The sequence below is a fragment of the Homarus americanus genome, unplaced genomic scaffold (assembly GCF_018991925.1).
Source record: "Homarus americanus isolate GMGI-L3 unplaced genomic scaffold, GMGI_Hamer_2.0 scaffold37032, whole genome shotgun sequence".
Taxonomy (NCBI): Eukaryota; Metazoa; Arthropoda; class Malacostraca; order Decapoda; family Nephropidae; genus Homarus; species Homarus americanus.
Genome location: NW_024731852.1, coordinates 7881640 through 7906422, shown reverse-complemented (window position 1 = coordinate 7906422; position 24783 = coordinate 7881640). Strand labels below are relative to the sequence as shown.

Below are 24783 nucleotides of genomic sequence, written 5' to 3'. Positions count from 1 at the left end.
GTTTTCACATTACAGGTGAATTCTTATGAGACATACTAGTAAGAAGTTGAAACTACAGTAGTACAGTAGTCAAAAGAACTCCATAACCTTAATCCACAAAATACAGTACATGAAGTCTCTGAGGTACAAACAGGTCACATTCCAAAAATTTTGTTCGTAGTCATTTGTTCAAAGCTCAAAACACAATGCCCATTGACAAAATGTTTTACATGGTGTTTAGTTTATCAAACCAGCCCACAAAACCCTATTTAACCCACAAATAAACTAAAATACAGTACAGTACAGGTGTACTGTACTCTTGTGATGATTGATACAGGTACATTGTGCAAAGTCTGGGATTTCCTGTGGTGAACATTGTGAATGTGTGGTTTACTATTACCAATTATGCAAAAATGCCAAAAGATACCTTAATGGTCACAGTCAAAAGTCGATAAGTTCTTGGTACTGAATTGACAAGGTCATGGGTATACTGTAATTGAACAAAATAATTTGTAATACTGTACTGTATGTACAGCCCAATTAAAGGCAAGACAAACAGGTTAGCTGCTCAGGACTAAAAAAAAATAAAAAATACAGTAACATTAAATTAGATGAAAAATAAATAAAGAAAATGTACAGTATTAATCAATTTTTCTTTCTTAAAGTATAGGATAAAACTTTATCAAATCTGGAGTTAGAATAAACTGTATAATGAATAATACTGTAATGTATACAGTTCTTGTTTGAGTTTCACTTTTTTATCACACCTATACATCTTGGGAAAAAAAATATAATGAGCTAAGAAATTTGGGCAAAGAAGATCATATGGGTACTGTAGTAACATAAGATAAGTACTACTGTACAGTACATATAAAATTATCAAAAATGCTCCTAAAATTAAACCCTTGCCCTGGACCCCTTTTGCCTCAAGTACGGCCCTGGTAATATCTAGTAACAGGGCAGAGGATGCTGTTCCTAGACCCAGTTCGTGTGTCTGGGTGTCGTTAAGTTGGAGGTTCATACTTGGGCACCTGACACTGTCATGAGATGAAACAAGAATGAAATTATTCTGGCCATGATGTAGAGAGTTATATGTTGAATGAAGGGATAAAATAAAACTCACTGCATTTTAAGCTAAAAAAAAATGACCAATTTAAGATTAGAGAGTGCACCTAATGTGGGAGACATTCTCTCATGTTTCTGTAAAAATTAGCATTATTGATTCAGTAAATGAAAAAGAAAATAATCTAAATTTTAAGCAATTGGGGAAAATTATGCAAAAAAAAATAAATAAATAAAAAATTATATAACAAAGTACTGTACAGCACTACTTTACTACAGATGACCCAAATTTATAAAAGGTGGCATAAAATAAAAGTAGCAGTAAGCAATACATGTAGCACATATGATGAACTGGACATAGAGCCACAGGAAGCATCAGCTACATTTATTGTACTGTACTGCCAATGAGGAACAAGCATAGTGCCAATCATGGACGTCAATGGAATAAAAAAAAGTAGAATTTGTTAGAAATAGAAGAGATATATCTAATTAAACATGATCAAATATCAGAAGAGGCATTTTAACTAAACCAAGAGAAGTAACACATGAAGGGAGTGTCTGTGAGGTTTACCAAATGCTTGTGACTTAACTGAAAAATGTTTCTGAAAATCAATTTCAAAACTAAGCACGGATGTGGGAGCTAATGCAAGGTCAATGAGTCAACAGTTTGGCAACCAAGGTCCCCTAAAATATTCTAGCTTTTCCAACACAAATTAGGATGTTGGTGGTAGGTGGTACAATGGTAACACACTGTGTCTTGGCCTCGAGTCCTAGCCCAGGACTGATGTAAGAAGGGTGTTATCCAGTGTTAACCTACCATACATCACAGGCGTCCTTCAGGTGCTCCAGTTTCCTCCTGTACTAACAATGGAAAATTAAGCTCATAACAAAATAACAAGAACAGACCACTCACCCAAAGGATTGGTAAGCTGATAAATGGTGAAATGGTGAAACGGAGAAAGAAAAAGAAAATAAAAATAATTAAAAAATAAAAATAGAAAGAAAAACTTCCCTTAAAATTATTTGGAAACTTGGAAGCAATAGTTCCCAGTCAGGCTGAAAGCTGAGAGCCTTTGTAACTTTGCTATCATGTATGTGCTACATGATCCAATTTTATCATTGGTTACAATAAAGACAATAAAAAAAAACACATTCAGTTCCAGCTCATCTCAGCACCCAAAGGGAGGACCATTACTTGGCTGTACTGAATAAAAGGATTAAAAGAGCATTCTTTCATTTATAACATTTGTCAGGGATCAGAAAACTCTCATACACAAAGCCAGCTAGTATAAGAGAAAGATGGTTGCAAAGAGCTCCAGGAATTAGCAGCCATCACACTCCTAATCAGAATCTAAGTTAAAACAATTGTGGAATTTGCATGTTCCCAAGAGCTACAAAATCCAATCATCAAAGAGTCTTGTCTGGATAACATGCAATAATAACCTTTGCCAATGCGCATGCATCCCTCCAAAAGATGTACCTACAGTAATGCCATAACTTAAAGCTTCAGGATGCCACAATTTCCTTAAGGTCATGTGTGTGAGAAGCATACAACCCAGCATTTAGAATTCAATGACCTTAATATGTGTAATTCCCTCATATTTTGGCAAGTAAAAGGGTTCAAGATGAGTAACAAAAGTGAAATAGCTATATCCCAATCCCATGCTTCAAAGATGAAGAAAATGCATGAAGGGGAAGAAAAAAAAGACAGCCAGTCCAAGATTATACAGTAACACAATTCGATAACACTTACTTCCAGTGTAGAATATTCTGCACATGGCTTATTTCCTTGTTTAGAAGTTCCTTTATTTTTAGACTAATATGAAAGGTATTTGTTACACTAAACTTATTATTACTGAGTTGAATAGGGTTTTACAGAAGTTAGCAATTTAACCATTTTATTTTTTCATCTGTAACAATGACTGTTGAATAGGAATGTTAAAGTTTTATATATTATTCTTGGGTGCTAAATAATACAATTCCTTTATAATATAAATGACAATTAAATTTATTATAATTATAATTACTAGGGGAAAAGGTATCAAGAAACATTTATTTAAGCATATAGTTTATATTAAGCTCAAAATTTTGTTTTGTTGATGTTTCCTGGCTTTTGTCATAGTCCACTGAGGTGATGAATATGGATTATTTGTTCACATAGTATTCATAAAGAAAGACATGGCATAAACGTAGTACAGGTATAAGTATCTGTATTTTAAATCATACTTTTCATCCAATATTCATTTCAGCTTTACTCAATTAACACAATATATACCTTTTCATTTTCAAGTCCAATTATAACTCCAAAATTTTTTCCTGAACGTTCTTGAGCAATAATCTCTAATGTCATATTATTTCTTTTCAAAATATACAAATATTTTAACTCTAAGGTTTGTTTTTACATAATCTTATGAAAAACAGCTTCAGCATTTATTAATTAATTTCTGTTACTATTTAACAAAATTGTGTTCCGCCTCGAGTAATTAAAAGCAAAAATAAAACGAGTCTGGTACAGGTAGCTGCCAGATACCACTTTCTGATTGAAAGTTTCTGAAAATTGTGACATCATTCAATTAAACAGCACCTTACAACATTGATTCTGTATTACATTTCAGACCACAAATGATGAAACTATATACAGTATAATGTATAGTAATCAAAATAATTCATAGACAAGGGAATTGGATGTAACAGGCAATGGAACCCCCCCTTTTACTATGGAAACCCATCTTAACCTATACTGTATTGTACAGGTCTTTTATAGAAACACTACTCCCAGCATATTAGTGCACAGCAAACAGTCTACCTGGAGATAAGTGTCCAAAATATGCCAGGAGACACTTAGCTAACGAAACATAAAGGAAGCCAGGAGAAGATTCCCTCAGCACTGCCAGGAAGGTGGCAAGTAATAGCTACCCGAGCACAGGCCATCGACCCACAATGGGACCTAGGTGGCGAAAAAATAAAGAGTAAAAAGCAATTAAAAATAGAAGAGAAAAAGACTACTATATTAATCTACACCACAAAGATGCTGCAAAACCTGCTTTTTGAAGTGAGACAGATTGTAAGAGTATGGAAACACAGAAGAAATATTTATTGTGCTGTCTATTTTGTAGCTAATAGCAAAAGCAAATGGCAAAGTGCATGTACTGTGTGTCAGTGCAGCAGTATAGATTCTCAGCCTTCAGCCAGATTGGCAACGGATGCTTCTAAGAACCTCTTTCATGAGGTGGGGGGCTATGGTTGTGTTGGATGGGATAGGATGATTATTCTGAAATTCAGTCTTGGTCACATGTTAGTGGTCTTGGGAATCCCCCATGTCAAATTGTTGATTTATTGCCTGTAATGTACATGAGTCACCCAATCCACTGCATAAGTCCTAAAAATGTCAGCAGGTGGTAGTTAGATGAACATGAATATAAATGACCACTGTTTCAACTTAGAATGGTTGTACATGTATACATTAATACAGTATTAGAAATTAGAAAGCACACCAAGAAAGGTGCTGTACATGTACCGAATCTCAAAATCACATTGCATCAATTTTATCTCAGGGTTCATGTAGGTCTGGCCAAGTTAATTAACAAAACCCAAGTGAACCAGCTTTCTTAAATAAAAAAAAATAATACTATTCCTAACAAATTCTGTGAAGAGCAAGATACTGTATTACAGATTGACCAATACAGTGAAATACAGTACCCATACATGAAGTGAACACCCAATACAGTACTGTACAGTACTTGTATGAACCTTTTCCTGCATCAACAAGAGGTCTAGTATGAACTGCCCCTGCCACAGTAACTCAATATAAAATAACTGAAAGTAAGCATCACAAATAAAATATATACAGTACTACAGTATACACAAGTATAATATCTTATAAAAATACTACTACTGCTTTACTAATCTTATACAAAGTAGGCTACACATTAATAACGCAGTGGTTAATATTACACAAATTAATTTGCTGAAAAAGTGTGGAACTGCAGTTTTTTATGATGGCACTGAGTAATAGAAACATGACAAGTAACTGCATAATGGACAGATAGCAAGCAAAAAATGTGTTGCAAACTAAGAAAATTTTTGAAGGAAAAACTGTACAATCTTTTTAAAGGCAATGAAGCTGTGCATTATGAAATATAAATAGCTGCAAATGAAAAGAATGCTCATAAATGCAATAGATTTCTCCCTCAAAATTACTCCATACTTATCATTAGAAGTTATACATAATAATAGGCATGCTTTTAATATATTTTCAAAGAAATTGAAAACCAGTTAAAGTAAGTTATCATCAATAATGTGGGGTATGTATGAGGGGCAACATATAATTAAAATGTAGAGATAAAGCTGGAAAGGTGGGAAGCAAGCAATGCAAGTCATAAATGAAGCATATTTCTTTGCATGCCTGTTTTTGTTTTTAATCTGCAAGGCAGGGTTAGGGCAATGAGTAATCATGTTTTTGCAATGTGTATATACATCAAAAACTCCAGTCCTATGTTCATGATTACAGTTGAGAATAAAATGCTGTAGCTACATATGAAGCAAATAACCAAATTTTCAACAAACAATACTGTATATGGAGCCCCTGCTGTCATCTTGGTAATTCTACATGTGCAGTAGTGCAACTATCAACTCTGAATCTTTCAGAAAGAAGTCTGAGACTACAAGGGGAACTGATAACAAAAATCTAAATTGGTCTCAGTCAATTGCTTTCTATGAAGTAAATACGCCCATTCAAGAAACAAATACGGAAGACATGGCTTGTAATATCCCTTATACCACTTCCATGGACTGGAAGCACTGAGACCATGACATTGGATTGTGTTATTTATTGGGTAAGTATCTTTTCAGTTACCATAAACTATAACTTGTTCTTCTCTTCCTTTATTAACATAATCCCAAACTTCCCCTCAATCAAAGTTGTCAATTTCCATCCTGCAATTTACTCTTTCGCATTATCAACAGTTGGACAAATCTCACCCTCTTGCTGACCGATGATGCAAGTTGTCATCCAAATCTCAAGCGCTTTCTGGTTGAAAATGCCAGGTGCACCAACCAAAATTGGGTTTGGACAATGTACTTTAATGAAGCTGGAGAATCAACATCATCAAAGTTCTTTGTCAATACAGTTTGCTATGGAGCATAGGCCTAATGGAAAGCCAATGGACATAAAGCAGCACTTTTTCTACTACAATAATAAGAAAAGAAAGGTGCATTCATGACTTAAACAAAAAGTACTTGCATGGTTTCAAAAATTATTTGGTTCTTGTTAAAATTAGATAATGTTCATTGGTGGCTTTTATCAACAAACCATAGCAGACATAAACAGTGGCCTGCTTTTCACTAGTTCATGTGTCTTTATGTGAGATGAGGAAAAGTATACAGTACAATACTGTACACAGTATTGGGTTAATAAAAGTCGGTAAAGTTAAGGAAAATTTGAGTTTTTTCTTTCATTTCAATCCATAATTTCCTTGTGGTACATACTGTACTGGTATCTTTCCCCACTACCATGTGCTCTAAGGTTTAGGGGAGATATCATCTGTTCATCACCTGGTTATGATTCAAACCACAAAGTCAATATTCGTGCAATGTCTCTTACCGTCGCTATATAAATTACACTCCACAAAATTAGCCCCCTTTCCCTCAAGTTTACCCAAAACTTCTATCTTACTAGGACCTATTAATGGTATGTGTCTTTCAGGTTTGCACCATTAATAAAAAAAATCTACAAATTTTCCTTTAAAATCTGTTTTAATGCATAAAAAGTAAACCCAGTCAAGAGACGGAAGAAACATACTGGTATCTATTTTAATTTTAAATCAGTTTGTACACCTTGGTTTCACTATCTTCGTCAATTCAGCAAAATAATAGTAACTATATCTGATTTTAGTTGAAAACACAACTGAATACAGTGCAGTACTGTACTACCATATCATCAGAGGTAAAATGTTTTTTTTTATGCTAATTTACTTCATCTTACTTACAAGTCTTTGTTAAAATGTAAATCCAGTGAGAGGCATGGAAAAACTACTTTAACTTAAGTGGAAAACAAACAATGCAACTTAACCCTTTCACCGCATGTCAAGCACTTGCCATTTTATTCTGGCTACCGCCAGATGATTTTATTCAGCTTAGGGTAACCTCCCGCTGTGAAAGGGTTAATACAAAACAAGGGACATTTTTGTATGCTCATAACCACCCAAAATTATAAGATTAAAAAATTATGTAATACTGTATAATCTTTGAATTTTTTCCTGTACCTGTACACTAATTTATGTAGACTCCAAAGATGTAATTTTCTCTGGTTACAAGGCAATCATTTCATATTGGAAATGAAGACTTCCAGCAAACGTTCCATACATAAAAAGTAAAAACACTTCCAGCAACCGCTATATTATATACTTTATTATTGATAAGATGAACCAACCTAAGATACCTAAACTAAAAAAAAAAAGTTCATTATTTACGCTACCTCTACTAAAAAAAAGTTCATTATTTATGTTAGGTTAGGCAATACTGTACTTACATTCAGGACAGAAAATGCTGTAAAATATTACAAAAAACTTATTCCATCCCCCTTAAGCACTTTTTCTTGAGGTAAAATAGTACAGTACTGTACAGTATTATACTTCTATAGAAAAATTGGTCAAGATTCAGAAGAGGACAACCACGGAACTCTACACTGATTTGTATATAAGGCGACAACAAAAAACAATAATACTTTACTCCATAGCATTTTTTTTCCCATTCTTTTTATACTTTTCAATTTAACTTTAAAATATGCATTTTTTACCAAACACAGTGTGCAGGACTTTGAAGTAGAGGGAAATTGTGGGGTAAAACCACTCAAAAAACTTATGAAATCTAACCTAATTACAGGACTGTACTACATCAAAATTTAAAAAGAGTAATTTTTTTAAACAAGGTGCACAAGTTAAGGAACCAAATTAAGAATCTTTCCAATAAAAGAAAAGTACTTGTTTATCAAGAACATCCCCAAAATGGTTGAGATTAACTTTCGCCAAACAAAAAGATCAAGTCCTAACCTAACAATTCTCGAATATCTGTATACATGTCTAGCCTAACCCCCCACCATGTCAACCTAACCTTTCCCAATAAGACAAAAGAAAAACCAAAGGAACCTGAACAAACAAACCTAAGATCGAAAAGCCAAAGAAAATAAAAAAATATAAATTTCCAACAAAAGTGCCATCTATAATTTTTTTTTTCTGTCAACCTCCCTTATACAAATTGGCTAATATTGACAATTGACCCGCCGACGAGTTATTTGTGTTGGTGTTTATTTTCTTACTATATTTTCATCAGTGAGTACCGATATTATAACCATTTCGGATGCAAATGCTTCGTTTGGTAGATATTTAGGGGCCTAAGGTGTGCACTACTTTATCTTCTCGGTGGTAATCTGGCGGTGACGTCTCATCCCCATTATGTAAGCAGCCAATCATATTGATGTATTTCAAAACATGCCGCCGTACTCCCTGCTGTGCTTTCCTGCGCCAGTTTCATTTTCACCATGGTATATGAAGGGTGTTGCTGGTCTTTTATGGCCGTAATTTGCGAATTCAGGGGGAAACACGATCTCGCCCTCCAGTTTTTCAAAGACCACGGCAGCTTTCCTTCCAAAAGACTGTTCAGACAGCGGGTATCCCTGTGTTTTACAGCCAGAGAGGAATTTGTTCCAGTGTAACAAGCAACAGCACCTATTCTGCCACATTCACCGAGACCAGAGCACAATCCTTCACCACTTCCTCAACGCCGTGGCTCACCGCTTCCACCCTGTCTCAGAAACAGTAAGTTAGCCCACGGCAGGTGTTAAGTTATGCTAGGTTAGGTTAAGTTAAGTTAAGTTAGGTTAGTTTAGTTTATTTAGGTTAAGATAAAGGTTAGAATAAAATAGGTTAGGTTAGGTTGGGTTGCGTTAGGTTAGATTAGGTTGGTGTTGGGTTATAATAAAAAGAAGAAAACATTTGCACAAACTAAAGTGTCTTCTATAAAACAAAGTGAAATTGCTGTATTTTCATAAGTGTTTACTTTGCAAAATTGCCGGCAGTTCAGTTGTCAATAATTACATACAAATCAATATAGAGTTCCATGGTTGTCGTTTACTGAATCTTAACCCAAAAATTTCCTGGTAAAATTGCAGTTTCACTACCAATTGTTTTTTGACGAAAAATTTTGTTTTATCCCGTGGTATTTAGTGTGATACATTCTAATTTTACCTTCATTTACATCGAAGTCGTTTATAGTTATCAACCCCCCCCCCCCTAAATTGCTCTAAGCCAAGTGGGAGTGAAATTGCAATAATAGCAATTTCCTCAAATTGCTAGTTAAGGCACACAACTGTTGTAAAGTAATACCCAAACTTTATTACAATCTCAGTAATGGTTTGCTCTGGCTAAAATGAGAAAAAGCTTTAAGTTTTTTTATTTGTAAATTGCAGAAGCACTGAAGGCCTAGATGCCACAGCATACTGGCCACTTCAGTAAATCAGTACTCCTCTTGCCTGGCCACCAGATTTGCTTTATATATATATATATATATATATATATATATATATATATATATATATATATATATATATATATATATATATATATATATATATATATATATATATATACACTAAATCAATCATTGGTGAAATTTCTGTGAAAATAAAGAAAAATAATGCAGGCCTTCTACAACTTGACCCATTCAAGTTGCAAAGGTCTTTTTATATAACTGCACCATTCTATGTCTCGGTGTTAGAAATATGTCTTTCCAAATTTTTAGACAATACTACAACATTTTTCTTCTATGATATTTTCGTCGGAAATGAAGGTTAGGTTAGGTTAGTTTGGTTGGTTTTGGGTGATTTTCTAAGTTTTTTTTTTTACACAGAAAAAGGGGTAGGTTAAGTTAGGCTATATTTCTTTCGGTATTGGAAATATCATAGAAGATAAAATAGTGAAGAATTGTCTAAACATTCCGTAAAACATACTTCTAACACCAAGAGATACTACGGTGAACTAACATAGAGGGTAAGAACGGTGCACTATTATAAATTAACCGTTCCAAATGTTCTATAATCTAAATCTTAAAACACTCTTACTTTATCAATGACCCTACAAATATCACAAGTCCTCAACAACTACACATACATCGGGGAATCTTAAAATTTATACAACATACTTCATTTGCCGCAATACTATGTACACTAGTAATAACCACTGCGTTACACTCAGATTGTGGAGCCTTGGGTCTAAAACGAAACACGGAAGTTCACCTACAGCAAAAGCGTCTGGAACAGGCCTAGGTCTTATATTGGAGCTATTGATATCAGCTGTCATTGTCTTGCCGGGGCTTACCTCAGAACGGGACTTTTGCCGTTCTGTACTTCACCACGTCTTGTTCCGGGACCCTAAATGAGCTTTTTAAGAGATCCAGTTGATTAAGGGGTCAAACCGTTAATTTTGAAATCAACATGGAGAGAATGGAATAAGTTAGAATACTCACAGGAGCAAAAGACTAAATAAAGGAATGGGACGCCAACTGGGGGACTAAACAAACGAGATATGGCGTCGCTGGTGATGCTCTATACCTATTACAACTTACAATTGAGAAAACAATCATAAACTATATATTAAAATAACAAATAAAATATCACATATAATAATAAATTAATATAAGGATTTGAAAAGCTAATGTAGAATAACCAGCTCACAAGGTAGTTTTTTTTTTAAGCACATCCCCCTAAAAAAAATTTTCGCATCCTTACTGCGTGATATAATATGACATGAGTGCTGAATAATTTTTTAGTGGTTGTACACAGGGTGACCTTACAAAGCATGAGGTTAGGTCAAAAACATGACATCCACTAATCCTCACACCACCACCACCGCAAACACAAGAGGAGCTTATAAGAAAGGGTGAATTAACTATAGACCCACTAATCATCTATCCTACATCTATCTCAAAGGTGCTCCATTGTTTCCCCTTTTTCCTGTGTGATTTTATCAAGATTGATCTTATCATATATTAAATTTGAAATACCAAATCTCAGGAGTACAGTAACCGGAATCACTAGACCAATAGAGTGTCATCACCCTGCTTTAATGGTGCCAAATCTCTCCCTCTTTCAGTTATTGATTTAGCATTATAAGGTTTTATCCTCTCTTGGATTAGCACACCTTATATTTAAAATAAGAGTAATAAATAATTTAAACTAGTACATCCTGAAAGAAGTAAAATAATTGTTATGGGGTGTGTACAGTCTGATAAATAATAAATTAAAAAGTAAATAAATGGATACCCTTAGTAAAGGTAAAGAGGATTCTAATCTCATGTATGTGAATCCTTGTTAAAGTCGAACGACTTCAAATTATTTTTAGTCTTTGCAGAAGGAAGCGAATTATTTTTGTAATCCCCTTTTATTGTTCTTAAGTTTTTTCTTCACTGCCTAACTTAGCTTTCATACACTTAATTTAATTTGTTAAATTCTTCCTGTTCATCGCAGTATTTTGACTTAACAGCAAGTAAAAGCCTACCTGTGCCTACCCGGGCACAGGTCATCGACCCACAACGGGTCTTGGGGGGCGAAAAAATCAGAGTAAAAATAAAATAGAAATAGAAAAGAAAAAGACTATATTAATCTACACCACGAAGATGCCAGAAAACCAGCTTTCTGAAGTGTGACATTGTAAGAGTATGGAAACACAGAAGGCAGAGCATTCTACAGTTTTGGCTGTCAGGAAAAAAGGATAGAGGCTACTATAACGGGTTATTCTAGAATCTAGTGTGACCGACATCCACACGGAAACGGTGGGCACCGCGGGCCTACTCTATTGCTTCAATTGTTCTACTGTCAGGGACCTATTGTCACAGGCTAATTTTTTGGACGCTACTCACTCTCTGGTGGATGCTTAATGAAGTTGTCATTTTGTTCACTTAAGTTGTCAGTTCTTCACTGTGTCTTCTGCTAGTTTCTCACCCGTTGAGCAAAGTGTTCAGGATATATTTTATTTAATTTTTAAATAATTTGTAATTTAAAGAAAGTACATAGGCAGGGAGTTCCAAAGAATTTTAGTCTGAGATAAAATTTAGTTTTGGTAAGTGGAGGTTCTATAAAATTGAAAATTTAACAGAAAAGTCATGGGGCCTCCCAGATGCGCTTGTAAGCAAATTGAGGGTGGATGGTGGTTGCCCCTTTGAGCGCAACTTGTCAGAACACTGCTCGTGTTACCATCTATAGATTAAGGAAAGCGTTAAACTATTGAATTGAATGCCTAGTGTAGCGTGTGTGTGGTGCAGTTTATTCCACTTTCTCTTTATTGGGTCCACATATACACGTAACTCAAGGGAGATCTCGTACTCAGGATGGAGGTGAGAAAGGAAACTCAAAATTGCGTTAACTCCACGTACAGTATATTGTATATAAAATGCTGTAGATTGCTGGAGAGTTGCTGTGTGGTTGAGGAGCTTCAGGAGAGTTGGTGTTGTCGGGCGGAGAACGCAGACTTGACTTGACGTCTGTAGATAAGGTAGAAGGCTATTGCTTGTAATGCTGGGTGGGAGGGCCGGGATTAGGATTGGAAGTTCTTTGGTGGCAGTTTGGGGGAGGGGGGGGATTGGTTTAGGATCAAGGAAAAGAGGGAGGAAACTTGAAGGAAAGTAAGAGATTGACAGTATCCGGGCTCAACTAGATATGCTGAGGTCATGATAATTATATTTGAACTTACATCTTGCGTGATAAGGTTCTAGCTCTCAAGCCTTTTTCATTTAGTTAAAAATATGTTTATTTTTGCAGTAGCCATTGTTTCAAGGAAGGGGTGACGACCTCTAGCCAGGTTCTTGTGCGAGTAGGCAGAGCATTTGTAGGAAGAGTTATTAGCCACTACACTAGTCTTGAAAGTTTTCTGTTAATTTCATTACTGTTGATTGTTTTAATATTTTTTCTGCGCCAAATCGAAGAAGCGGAGTGCTACAACATCATTACTAGTCCACAGATGACAGCGGTATTTCATCTAGACACCCACATTACTTACTAAATGTGTGTGTGTGTCAGTCGTCAGGTAAGAAATTCTGCGGCAACTGGTACCCAAACATTTCCAGGTCCAACTTGAAGATCTCATAAATTTGGCGCTTCAAGTAAACAGGAACTTTTCTATAATACCTTAAAAATATATATAATAAAAAATATTGAATCAGTACACAAAAATATCATCACATCAATAATTTTTATCATCATCATCATATAATAATACTGTAATAATAATAATAATAATAATAATAATAATAATAATAATAATAATAATAATAATAATAATAATAAGAAGAAGTAGAAGAAGAAGAAGAAGAATCGGTAAGACTGATTGGACGTGAAATATGAGACGGGCAGGAGTGTAATAAAAAAGTTTACAAATGCAGGTACTGTTCCACCAAAAATGACTATGAATTAAATATTGTCGTTCAGTAATACGAATCTCACATTTAGAAAGTAAATAAAAAATTAATTTTGAATTCAGCCTAAATGGGATGGTGCAGATACGAATTCATTTCTTCAAATAAAAAAAAAAGAATGTTATGCCGTCATAATTTCGTATTATTATTTTATAAACTAGGTGTTTTGATTGTTTTCTGTCCCATGCAGCAGTTATTTTGGCAAATTTAGTGAAATTTTCGTGTATATACGTGCTGTATTACTTATGTAAGAATATTTTAGAATGCATTGCATCATTTTTGTTACAATTTACTTATTATTATAAGCCTCGATCAGAGTAAAACGTTGTAGAATCTCCAAGGCGTCTCTGGGTTATTCTAGAATGTTCGAGAAAAGCCTGACGAGTGGATAACACAATCCGGAGGGGAGGTGACCCGAGGATCACACACCAAAACACAGACAAAAACCCAATACGTGCGCTATGCGCTAACCAAATAAACGCAGTCGTGTAAAGCCACGGCACTATCTCTCCCACTACAATTCCCGTCCTAACCTCCTGCTCCTTCCTCTGTCATCTTCCCCGCTCTGCCTTTCGCTACCAAAAAGTTTTTGGAGCTTCTAAACTTGTAACTAAAAACCTAGTAGAGTTAGTCAATCACTTCTGTTCATAGTGTAAAGAATAAGTCTAACAAACAACTGAAGACAATTGTTGTGCAAGTATTGTGGAAGTGTTGTAATTAATATAAAGTGAGAAGACTAAGGAATTGTACACTGGTAGTGTGCTGACTATATATTCGAAGTGTGGAGTCAAGCTGTGAAGACTGTCACCAGTGTTGTGAAGAATTTGTTTTTATTAAAGAAGATTACAGTGCACAAGTGTGTTTCAGTGACCTGGTGGAAATTTACCTGCCTATTGTTTGTCTGTACACTGATACCGATCGTCGGGAAGTTACCGGGGACTGACGGGACAACCAGTGGCAATTCGACAACTCTTGTGAGATTTCTACTGCTTCTGTACATACGACCCTGGCCGCTGGTATCAGTGGTGGAAGCTGGTTAAGCGGTGAAAGGAGGGGAGAGATGTAACATGCATTTCACAAAAAAAATATTTTCTCCGAGCTGTAACTTACAGAGTGAAATGGTTTTTGTCTTCAGAAAAAAAAAGATTAAAAGGTAGGATTGAAAAACAAAGATATAATGTGTTAAAATGCATAATTCTATCAGAAATAGAATATGCAAAATATGGCACTACATTGGACTGTAACGCTGAATTTGACGAAGGGATCTGAGTTTAATGTTTGCACTTTGTCTAATGATAATAAATATTCATCTGAAATTCATCAAAATATTTACTGGACACGAAGAGTTATGCTGAGGATCTTCAAAAGTTAACCTTGGCTCTGCACAATGTCCTCGTGATAACCATACAGGTGGCATTTCATGAAAATATCTTCATTGATAAAAGTATTATCCTCTAGACAGGGTATTGACGTTTGTCCTTTCTGTGACCTTAACCTGTGTCACAAAGACTTTAATGTGATATTCTATATTTTATCAGTGACGAAACACCTAATCAAAATACTATACCTACTGTATATCAGTTATATTGTTTCCCATGTTCTATACCTTCACCGATGGCTCTTGACTTCTTATTAGTATTTCAGTTTTGTGTTCTTCACTCTCCCCATAATAGTGATAATACATGTTCACTTAAGTTTTATTAAAATATTTGTAAATAACATGAGTATCACACTGCGGCCAAAATTAAATTATTATTATTATTATTATTATTATATACCTATACTAAATAACTTATTTTGAACTACTTTTATTTTAATTTTAGGTAACGACAGTACTGGGTGACCACTAACCAAAAATCACTATACGGTTTGTCAAGATTTCTACGTAGTTGGTTCATGGAGACGGATGGGTCAGATGGAAGTCCCAGCACCCTGAAGACGTACTGTAGGTCCTCCGTGAGCGTCTCCACCTTGGTCACATACGCGTAGTCGAAATAACAGGGACAACACTGACTGTTGTAGTCTGCCCTGCAGCAAAGAGGTGATTTACACAACACACACACAACACAATTCTTGCCACCTCCAATAAATAAATATTTTCTATCAGTTTTTACTAAGGAAGATCTAAATATGATCTCGAAGTAGTTACAAATTCATTAATGACTCAGCGAGGCTTTTACTAAAGAGGGCGTTTATGTCTTGACAAATTTATTTCAGTATAATTTTTTCAAGATTTTTCGAATCTGTGTACGATGGACATTACTATGATGTGGCATACCTACAACTAGACTAACAACCCGTTGATAAGGTCCCTCATTATAAATTTATAAGGAAAGTAACGGTAAATGGCATTAACGGCATAAAATCTAACTAGGGTAAACGTCACAAGTGCTGTGTACCCCGAAGCTCAGTAAATGTACTCTGACCGTTTCTGTTTATTATATACTGTACAAAACGTGTACAATAACGACATAGACAACAACATAATTAGTTTCAGCCACATACTGTATACTGTAAGTAGCTAAAAGCACCACTTTCTTGACATTGTTACTAAACGAACATTACACTGTACCTCAAACTCAGATGTGTAGACTATTGTTGATATCCCTGAAAAAGTTTATGTATCTGCTTTTGTTCACTTTATGAATATTGGATAAAAATTTCAGTGGTTCGTTAGTTAAATTTTCCTCTTGACAGAAAATATCAAAACTTCTATTACTGGCTGACTTAAGCTATAGAGTAAAATGCCATTAGAATTACACTGACACTCTTATCTCATTTAGTTACTTTAACTTTACACCAGTTAGAAAACGAAATTAACCTAATGTGTACGACAAGTTATTGGAAGCCTAATGCGTTGTCTAATGACACACCCTCCTGCCATGACACAACAAAAACTGTGACCAAGTCCCAGGTTGCTGATCTGACTTTCTGCCTCATTTACACACAATTGCCAATTGCAGGGTCTCATTGTTTTTATTATTGTTGACAACACAATATACATATTGCATGTCGATTCTCACTCTTGATTTATTTTTTATTTTTGTATTATTTATGGTTTTTATTTTTATTATTGCTATTATTTTATTTATTATAATTTTATTAAATTCTATTTATTATTATTATTATTATTATTATTATTATTATTATTATTATTATTATTATTATTGTTATATTTTCGCCCCCCAGGCCCTGATGTGGGTCAGTGACATGTGCCCGGGTGAGCTAATCCACGTAAAAAAAAAAAGAAAAAAGAAAAGGGGCCAATTTAGTGTTGGAGGAGCTCACCAGTGGGCGTCGGGCTTGTTGTCCCTGTAAGTGACTATCACGTGTCTCAGGAACTGTGTGAAGGAGATACGCGGCTGCAGGATTTTCTGAAGCTTCTCATACACCTCCGTCGTGTACCTGTGTGAAAAGGGTTCTGGTGTACACCCACTAAAAATTATTCGGCACCTGTGTCATATTGTATCACACCGTAAGGGTGCCGAATAATTTTTAGTGGGTGTACATAGATCCAACAACTTATATTAACATCCAGGCACATATCCACGCCAATGTATACCCACTAAAAAATTATTCGGCACTCTTACAGCGTGATACAATATGACACGGGTGCCCTATAATTTTTTAGTGGATGTAATACTTGCATATCACTGTCTTAGTCTTGAGGCTCATCCCAACACTTTGTAGCCACCACGATTCACCGCTGTCCACACACACACACACACACTGCTACTTTGCTGTCACGCGGAATCAAGTATGACAATCATCTATCTATAATAACATGATATGAGTCATTAAGGATGTCACCTTCGTTGGTGAGCTCTGAAGTGAATAGAGAGGCCGATACGGGACCGGCAGAGTCGTCCACAGATGTTGCACTTGTTGTTGTTCTTGAATCTTGAGGTCAAATGTCAGCAGCAACCTTGGTGATTCACCTGGTCTTGGGGTCAAATATTAAAATTCACAGGAACTTACTTGGTCTTTGGGTCAAAGGGTTGTTGGAGGCCGAGACGCAGGTGTAAGTCGTGAGGTATAAGACCATTGTTGTGGAGGGCGGGCACCCAGAACTGGTGCACCTTGTCAGACCAATACGCACCAGCGTGTGTCTGTCGACAAAAAGACAAATGTGTGTGAGTCAATGCATACACCAAGTTTAATATTATATTTTTAAAATATAAATAAAACAATACATGCTTGTCAGGACGAGTAGCAACTTTGAGACTTCGTTGGTTTGGTGGTGGTTCATTTGGGTTTGGTTAGTGTTTCGGGTTAGGTTGGAGTTGGTCGCTGAGTTTAGTCGATTTTTTTTTTACGGGGATTAGCCCACCCGGGCACAGGTCACTGACCCACATCAGGGCCTGGAGTGCGAAATATAATAATAATAATGATAATAATAATAATAATAATAATAATAATAATAATAATAATAATAATAATAATAATTAATACAATAAATAATAATAATAATAATAATAATAATAATAATAATAATAATAATAATAATTAATACAATAAATAATAATAATAATAATAATAATAATAATAATAATAATAAATAAATGCAAAAATGTATGTTGTGTTGTCAATAGTAAGAGAAACATTGAGACCCTGCAATTGTGTGTATATGAGGCAGAAAGTCAGATCAGCAACCTGGGACTTGGTCACAATTTCGTGATGCCATATAGCAGCAGGGTCTACCATTATGCTTCCAGTATCTTCGCAGGTGGTGGTACCTCCCTGCTTGGTAGCTGCCTACAGTAGCGCGAGTCACGCAGCAGGTAGTAGGTAATAGGCAGCTACCAAACTGGGAGGTACTACTGCCTGGGAAGATATTGGAAGCATAATGTGTTGTTTAATGGTAGACTCTGCTGCTATATGGCATCACGAAATTGTGACCAAGTCCCAGGTTGCTGATCTGTCTTTCTGCCTCATTTACACACAATTGCAGGGTCTCAATGTTTCTTTTACTATGACAATACAACATACATATATTGTTTCTCACTCTTGATTTTTTTTACATTTTTGATGTCTTTATTATTATTATTATTATTATTATTATTATTATTATTATTATTATTATTATTATTATTATTTCATTATTTTTATTTAATATGAATTTTATTTTTCAATTATTATTATTATTACATCCCCGTCCCCTCCCCCGGCCCCGATGTGGGTCATTGACCTGTGTCCGGGTGGGCTAATCCACGTAAAAGAAAAAAAAAAATGCGGTCGAGGCAGCATGGATCGCCATCGATAATCGTGTATGGAAGGAAACTGTTACTGCTGTATTTTGTCTGACAACGTTACTAAAGAGGTATGTCTCCAGTGTGGTATTTAAGTTGTGGACATAGCATTATTTCGAATCAAAAGGGCATGGTGGTTGTTGCTAGGTATTAAGTAGGGTTGACTGGTTTTTGCAGTTAACGAGTGTGCTGGAACAGTGGTACCTGTCCTGGAGACGGTACTGTGGCCTGGCTGGGAGCTGTCTCTCGTGTTGTGTCGACGGTATACAACCAGTGTCATTCCAACAATCGTTAATCAATTCGGCAGTTATTCCTGCATCGCTCTCGTCAAGGTTAGATTGTTAGTGAAAGCATTCAAATTCAATGCAAACAGTTGATTGCGTTGAATCAACTCGAGGAAAAAGGTGTTTGTGGACGACACAAACACACGGCAAACATTCCCACATTCCCCCAGGATGAAATGAAATACAGTATATAAATAATATTAATGAGTAAATGTTTCGTAAGAGTTAGATGCATATTTGAGGGTCCACCATCAGACGAAAGTAGTACAGTGCGCTTTTTAACCTTTTTGACCCCTTTACATTTATTTCCCATCTTCAGTTTTTCTTCGGCTCACACCTGGCATTTCTTCCCCCTTTCATTTGTTTCCCAACACCAGCAAAAGAGACCAAATAAATCATATAAACATAACACAGTAACGTTTGGAACAGTTAAATAATTAAATTCTCAATGAGACTAAAATACTGTATTCCCAATAGTAGAAAAAATTCCTCCACGTCGCATAAAATTATTTTTTTTTGCAGATGAATTTGAAAATATGTATTTATAGTTACAAAATACAATTATTAATTAATTTAAAGACGTATTTAGATATCTGAAAAATATTTATTAATACAGAATTGAAATTGAAATTGTATTCAAATACTTATTTAAGTAGTTACCAAGTAATGTACTGTACATTACTGCCCATCTCTGTGATGGAGATTCTCACCTTATGGTAGAGCTTCTCGAGGTTGGTGTGGTGGTAGGGCAGCTTCTTGCCATCTTTGTATTTCTGGCGATAGCAGGACACCAGGCGCGTCAGGGGATGTCTGTGGGGCGTCAAAATTCATCAAATAAAATAAATATATCACAAATATCACAATGCGATGTATTAATATAAATGCAGTATACTATAATATACTAACACTTTACAACACAAAATACAATACAGTGAAATACAATTTGGTATAATACAGTACAAGATGAATTCACTACACTACAATACAACAGTTTACGGACAACGTAAAGCCACCTACTGTATATTAATCTTGGTTGTAAGGTGTCGAATCACACTGACTACGAGGGACAACCAATAAAAGCCAAGCTAACTCGAAACTTAGTACATCCTAAACCTGAAGGTTAATTTTAATCATATCCTAGCTTAAGATAAATATAATCCAAATAAACCTTCTCTTAAACCTAAATTAATCTAATCTAACTTAAATATAACCTAACGTAATGTATTTCACAATTAAGTGTTCCTTAGCCTTAGCAAAACTTTAGTCTACCAAGCCTTACTTAAATTGACTTTATTATCCAATAAGCATAACCAAACCAAACCTAGACGTATGTCCTGCCGGCTTTAGGACTACATTGTACTTTTTCATGCCCAGATCACTAACAAGGTACCGAAGACAGTTTTTCTTTTCATGGTGGACTGAAGGGAGAGGGAAGGTCCATAGTCATACTGTGAACATTTACCAGTCAACCCAGGGCGTGAGACATATGTCGAGTGTCACATAACCACCCACATACAGTACACGGTGAGACAAGACATTTATTTCCACCCCTGACACCCGGATATCTGTGAATCACTTGGGTTATTTACAACATTTAAGTGGGGAATAGTTATGTTATTAATAATAACTCACACATGATATCAGTGATGCAGATTCGTACCCGTGACAGGACTAAAGGCCAATATAAAAACCACTCCGCTACTGGAGCTATAAAGAGTAGTGGCCACTTACTGTGTATAAAGAAAGAGCTACAATTTTTCAACATAAAACAAATGAAAAATTATTAGATTTATACGATTTGCATTCTGAAGTGATTTAGCTTGTTTATGTCAAGACAAAACACTGATGACATTGTTGATCTCTACACGACACTACTCTTGTATGCTTATTGTTCTCCCTGCTTGATAGTAATGACCATGTCTCACGTACCTCATGGCGATGACCTTGTCTCACCGAACTGATGGTAAGGACCTCGGATGACCTACCTGACAGTTATAATCTTGGCTGAGGCCTGGATATCCCTGATAACGTCAGGGCGGGGTCGGGCGAGGAATTCATCCCTGAGGGGGTCCTGGAAGATGGGCAGGTGAGATGGTGGTCCCTTGTTGATCCTCCGCAGGTGTGCCCTCCAGGTGGACGACCCGGCCTGTAACAATGAGTGCAGGTATAAACTCGTGTATAGGTGCAGGTATATAAGCATAAATGCATATATACTGTTTAGGTATATGTGTAGGTATAGATACATGTATAGCACAAATACAAGCTTAGGTAGCTGTACAAGGATAGGTATAGGTACAAGGCCAGGTAGAGGTACAAGGCCAGGTAGAGGTACAAGGCCAGGTAGAGGTACAAGGGCAAGTAGAGGTACAACGGCAGGGGCAGGTAGAGGTACAGGAGGTACAACGACAGGTAGAGGTACAACGACAGGTACAGTAAACAAGTACAATGACAGGTAGAGGTACTTGGGCAGATAATGACATAATTACGAGTAGAGTTACAATTACAAGTACAAATACCGATACAAGGACAGGTTCATGTACAAGGATTGGTGAATGTACTGTATGAATAAGTACCAGTTCGGAAACAAGTAGACACGAGCACAAATGAAACTACAGTTCGTGTGTTTTCTATAAATCTTCAGTTCTCCTTGCTCAAATTTTGGGTGTTTTTGTCAACTTGAATGTACTGTATTTGTAGTTTGCCTAGCCAGTGTCGGATCTAAACGAACAAAAAATCGACCACAGTTGTTCTTTTTTAAAATAGGCCAACGAACCGACCTAACCTAATCTAACCTAACCTGTGTCGGATCTAAAAAAAAGAATAAATTTTCGACCACCGTTGTTCTTTTTTAAAACAGGCCAAAGAACCAACCTAACCTAACTTCACCTAAGGATCCTAGAATCTTTTTCGGTCAAGTTACATACGGTCAGGTTAGGTTGTTTCGTATTGCCTGTATTAAAAGAAGTACTGTACTGTGTTATGATTTCTCAGACAGCACCACGGAAGACATTTTCAGAGACGAAAAGTGAAATTTGTTGTTTTCTATTATGTTTCGACGTCGGATCCTTAATTGCAGTGCACGTATTGTACATTAAAATAAGAAATGTTATATAAAGAATATAAAAAGACACTTAGTTTTATGACGTCCCTGTTTTATACCTTTATCTTCATATTATCGTCTCCTGTTCATATTCTTCCTTTCTCTGTTTCTCTTGCTCACGTAGCTGTGGACAAGAACACCACATACTCAGCCTCGACGTCTCTTGTCAGAGAAGCAGAGAGAGAGAGAGAGAGAGAGAGAGAGAGAGAGAGAGAGAGAGAGAGAGAGTGCAGCATTTTCCACCTGGCCTACCTTGGCTATTGTACACACAGTGGTACTATAGTTGTGGAAGTAGTAGTTCCTGCTCACGAGCGGTGAGTTCAGGGAGCAGCTTGGGTGAAGCCTCTCACAAGTGGTTTTGATCAGCTCTCGTCGTTGTCTGAGATATCTAGCCACATACAGCTCCTCCTGATCTGCTCCTAGTTCCCTCGCATTTCCTGGTACAGACTTTCCGTTTTGTATACTGTTCATGATCAAGGTCTCCTGGTTGTAGGTTTCATTTTGTTCACTTTCTACAGAGACAACGACTTCTTGGTTATCGTTGACATAACTCGGGCTGTCGTGTTGCTCTGACTGTGACCCTTCATGGTTTACGTAAGAGCTTTCTTGTCCATACTCGGACACTCGCAACCATGAATGTGACTCTCCTTCCTCGTTTCTCTCCGTCACCTCCTCACGGATGGTCTTCGTTCCGTCGTCATCCTGCAGGTTCAGTACTCTGCTCGTGTCTCTCGTCCACAGTTCATAATTTAGTTCTCTAGCTGAGTCCCCAACCTTCAGGTCCGTGCCCGAGTCCTTGGTCCAGAACCACAGTGTAACAACTGCTATAGATTGTACCAGGAGGACCACCAGGACCTTCGTCTTCACCTTGGTCATGTTGGCCTGAGAAGTGGATGTGCTAACAAGCAAACATCTAATAGTCCATATACGGCTGTAAATACGTCTTATCTCTGCGTTTATGAACTCTTTACATCCTACAGATAAATCTTGTCAGCTACACTACATCACTTCACGTATTGTAAAGCAAAATCCAGTACGTCACACAACAAGTGAAGGTAAAACCAGTGTCACCGGTCAGTAAGTAATCGGAGACGTCCACCTATAAAGGCTGTGATGATACGATTGCTCTCATCTGGTGGTCGAGGTAGCGCGGCGCTCTTTTTGTATTGAGTGCTGCGGAGCTTCTGCAGCGACAGGTGTAGGGTGCACGAGAGTAGTGACAGGCAGGTGACGGTTTTCTCTCTGTGAACGCTGGCCTCTGCTTCTCGATTTCTAAATGAGGGTGACTCGGGGGCATTTAGGAAAAAAGTGTGCGTTGTAGTTTATCTGGTGACGATACATATTAACACGAAGCTTCATCAAAATATAATTAGTGACACAAGATTGGTGTTACAGATAGGAAAAAGTTTATAGACACCCAGACACTCGACTGTAGAGGAGACATCCACTACAATTACCCCTACACGACTATACAGACAGGAGACAAGTCAATACAGTACACCGATTAAGAGACAAATAGACAGACAACGACTCAAAGAATATAACTTGTCAGTGTACATATTATAGTTGTTCTTTAATATAAAATTAAATGAAAAAAATAAGAAGTATATAAATCAATGATTTTATTATCTTCAGAAGAATATAAATTATTCAGTATTAGTTCAGCGAAAAATGTTACGAATGTTAATATTTGCAAGCTGGGAAGTTATACAGTAGTTACAAGTGTGGGGAAGACAGGTGTGTAGCAGAGGTTTAATGGCAATCTTCATCAAAATGGTGTCATAGGAACTAGTCATACACACACCAAGCGCCACATCTGTTTCTTTTGATGATAGTGTCGCGACCCCTTCCTGAAAACACTGATGATAACTATTTTCAGGGCGAAAATGTTTTGGCTGCGGTAATGCCAAATTTGGATTGATGTTGAAAGGGGTGTAAAATCAAATGAGTAACCTTCGCAAAATTGACTTGAGAAGAAAATTTACACTTGTTTATCACTTGTTTATGTAGACATGGTTATATATCTTCTCTGCCTTCAATTTATTATAAGTATTATATGTATTTATATTTGTTTAATGATTCTTGCATTATAGAATTACACACAGGAAATGTCAATAAGCAACTAACTAATTAGTTGTTCTCTGAAATAGGAACAAATGAAAGAAATAATAACTTATTCGATGAAAGAAACTTGAATTTTAGAAAATTCAATTTTAACATTGACGAATATATGTACTGATGATACGTAAACGGACCTAACTTAAATATAGGAATATACACTAAGTTCTGAGACGCTTTATTATTCAGATGTGTGGGTAGTTCACATTGAAGGCATATGAACATTTATTTAATAAGTCACAGGTGCATCACCTATGACCCATCAACCAGGTGGAAGGCTCAACCCTTTCACAGCTGCGGCACGCTTGTGTCGACTGTCAACTCATGATTGAGGTGGTTACGTTACCCCGTATGTGCCACAGATTTTTTCTTTTTCGTTACTGGTTTTGCTGGCCAAGTCCCATGAGGGTAGTAATTACAGTCTTCGATATATTTCTCATAGTTTTTCAAGGATTGTCCCTTATCGCTAGAATTAAAAAGTTTGTTTGTTGGAGTGGGGATTAGTGGATGACATTGTAGTGGATCCCTC

The 24783-nt window shown here is 36.3% G+C and overlaps 2 protein-coding genes across 25 annotated transcripts in view; both read right to left on the bottom strand.

Moving 5' to 3' along the window:
• LOC121868013 (SWI/SNF-related matrix-associated actin-dependent regulator of chromatin subfamily E member 1-like) overlaps positions 1 to 10650 on the bottom strand; it is a 70045-nt gene extending 59395 nt beyond the window's left edge. For 10 of the 24 annotated variants that reach the window (XM_042368229.1, XM_042368233.1, XM_042368224.1 and 7 more), the window contains exon 1: positions 10335 to 10650. In XM_042368229.1, coding sequence (XP_042224163.1) covers positions 10335 to 10394 — 60 coding nt within the window. In that variant the 5' untranslated portion in view covers positions 10395 to 10650. The remainder of the gene's footprint in view (positions 1 to 10334) is intronic. The other 14 variants (XM_042368241.1, XM_042368236.1, XM_042368237.1 and 11 more) reach the window with 4 other exon arrangements.
• A 1754-nt stretch (positions 10651 to 12404) lies between these two features.
• Positions 12405 to 23393, bottom strand: LOC121868012 (carbohydrate sulfotransferase 11-like). The gene is made up of 7 exons (XM_042368223.1): positions 22389 to 23393; positions 21022 to 21182; positions 19747 to 19846; positions 17482 to 17612; positions 16792 to 16908; positions 15355 to 15531; positions 12405 to 13216 (listed from the first exon to the last, which is right to left on the bottom strand). The coding sequence occupies exons 1-7, from the start codon at positions 23010 to 23012 to the stop codon at positions 13105 to 13107; spliced, it is 1422 nt and encodes a 473-aa protein (XP_042224157.1). The 5' UTR covers positions 23013 to 23393; the 3' UTR covers positions 12405 to 13104.
• Positions 23394 to 24783: the final 1390 nt, after the last annotated feature.

Excerpts from the sequence above, each read along its gene's own strand:
- LOC121868012 (XM_042368223.1), bottom strand. The coding sequence starts at position 23,012 with ATGACCAAGGTGAAGACGAAGGTCCTGGTGGTCCTCCTGGTACAATCT. Across the intron at positions 19,847-21,021 it reads GCCAAGATTATAACTGTCAG|ACATCCCCTGACGCGCCTGG; the intron begins GTAGGTCATCCG and ends GACGCCCCACAG. Across the intron at positions 17,613-19,746 it reads TCGAGAAGCTCTACCATAAG|ACACACGCTGGTGCGTATTG; the intron begins GTGAGAATCTCC and ends TTTTGTCGACAG.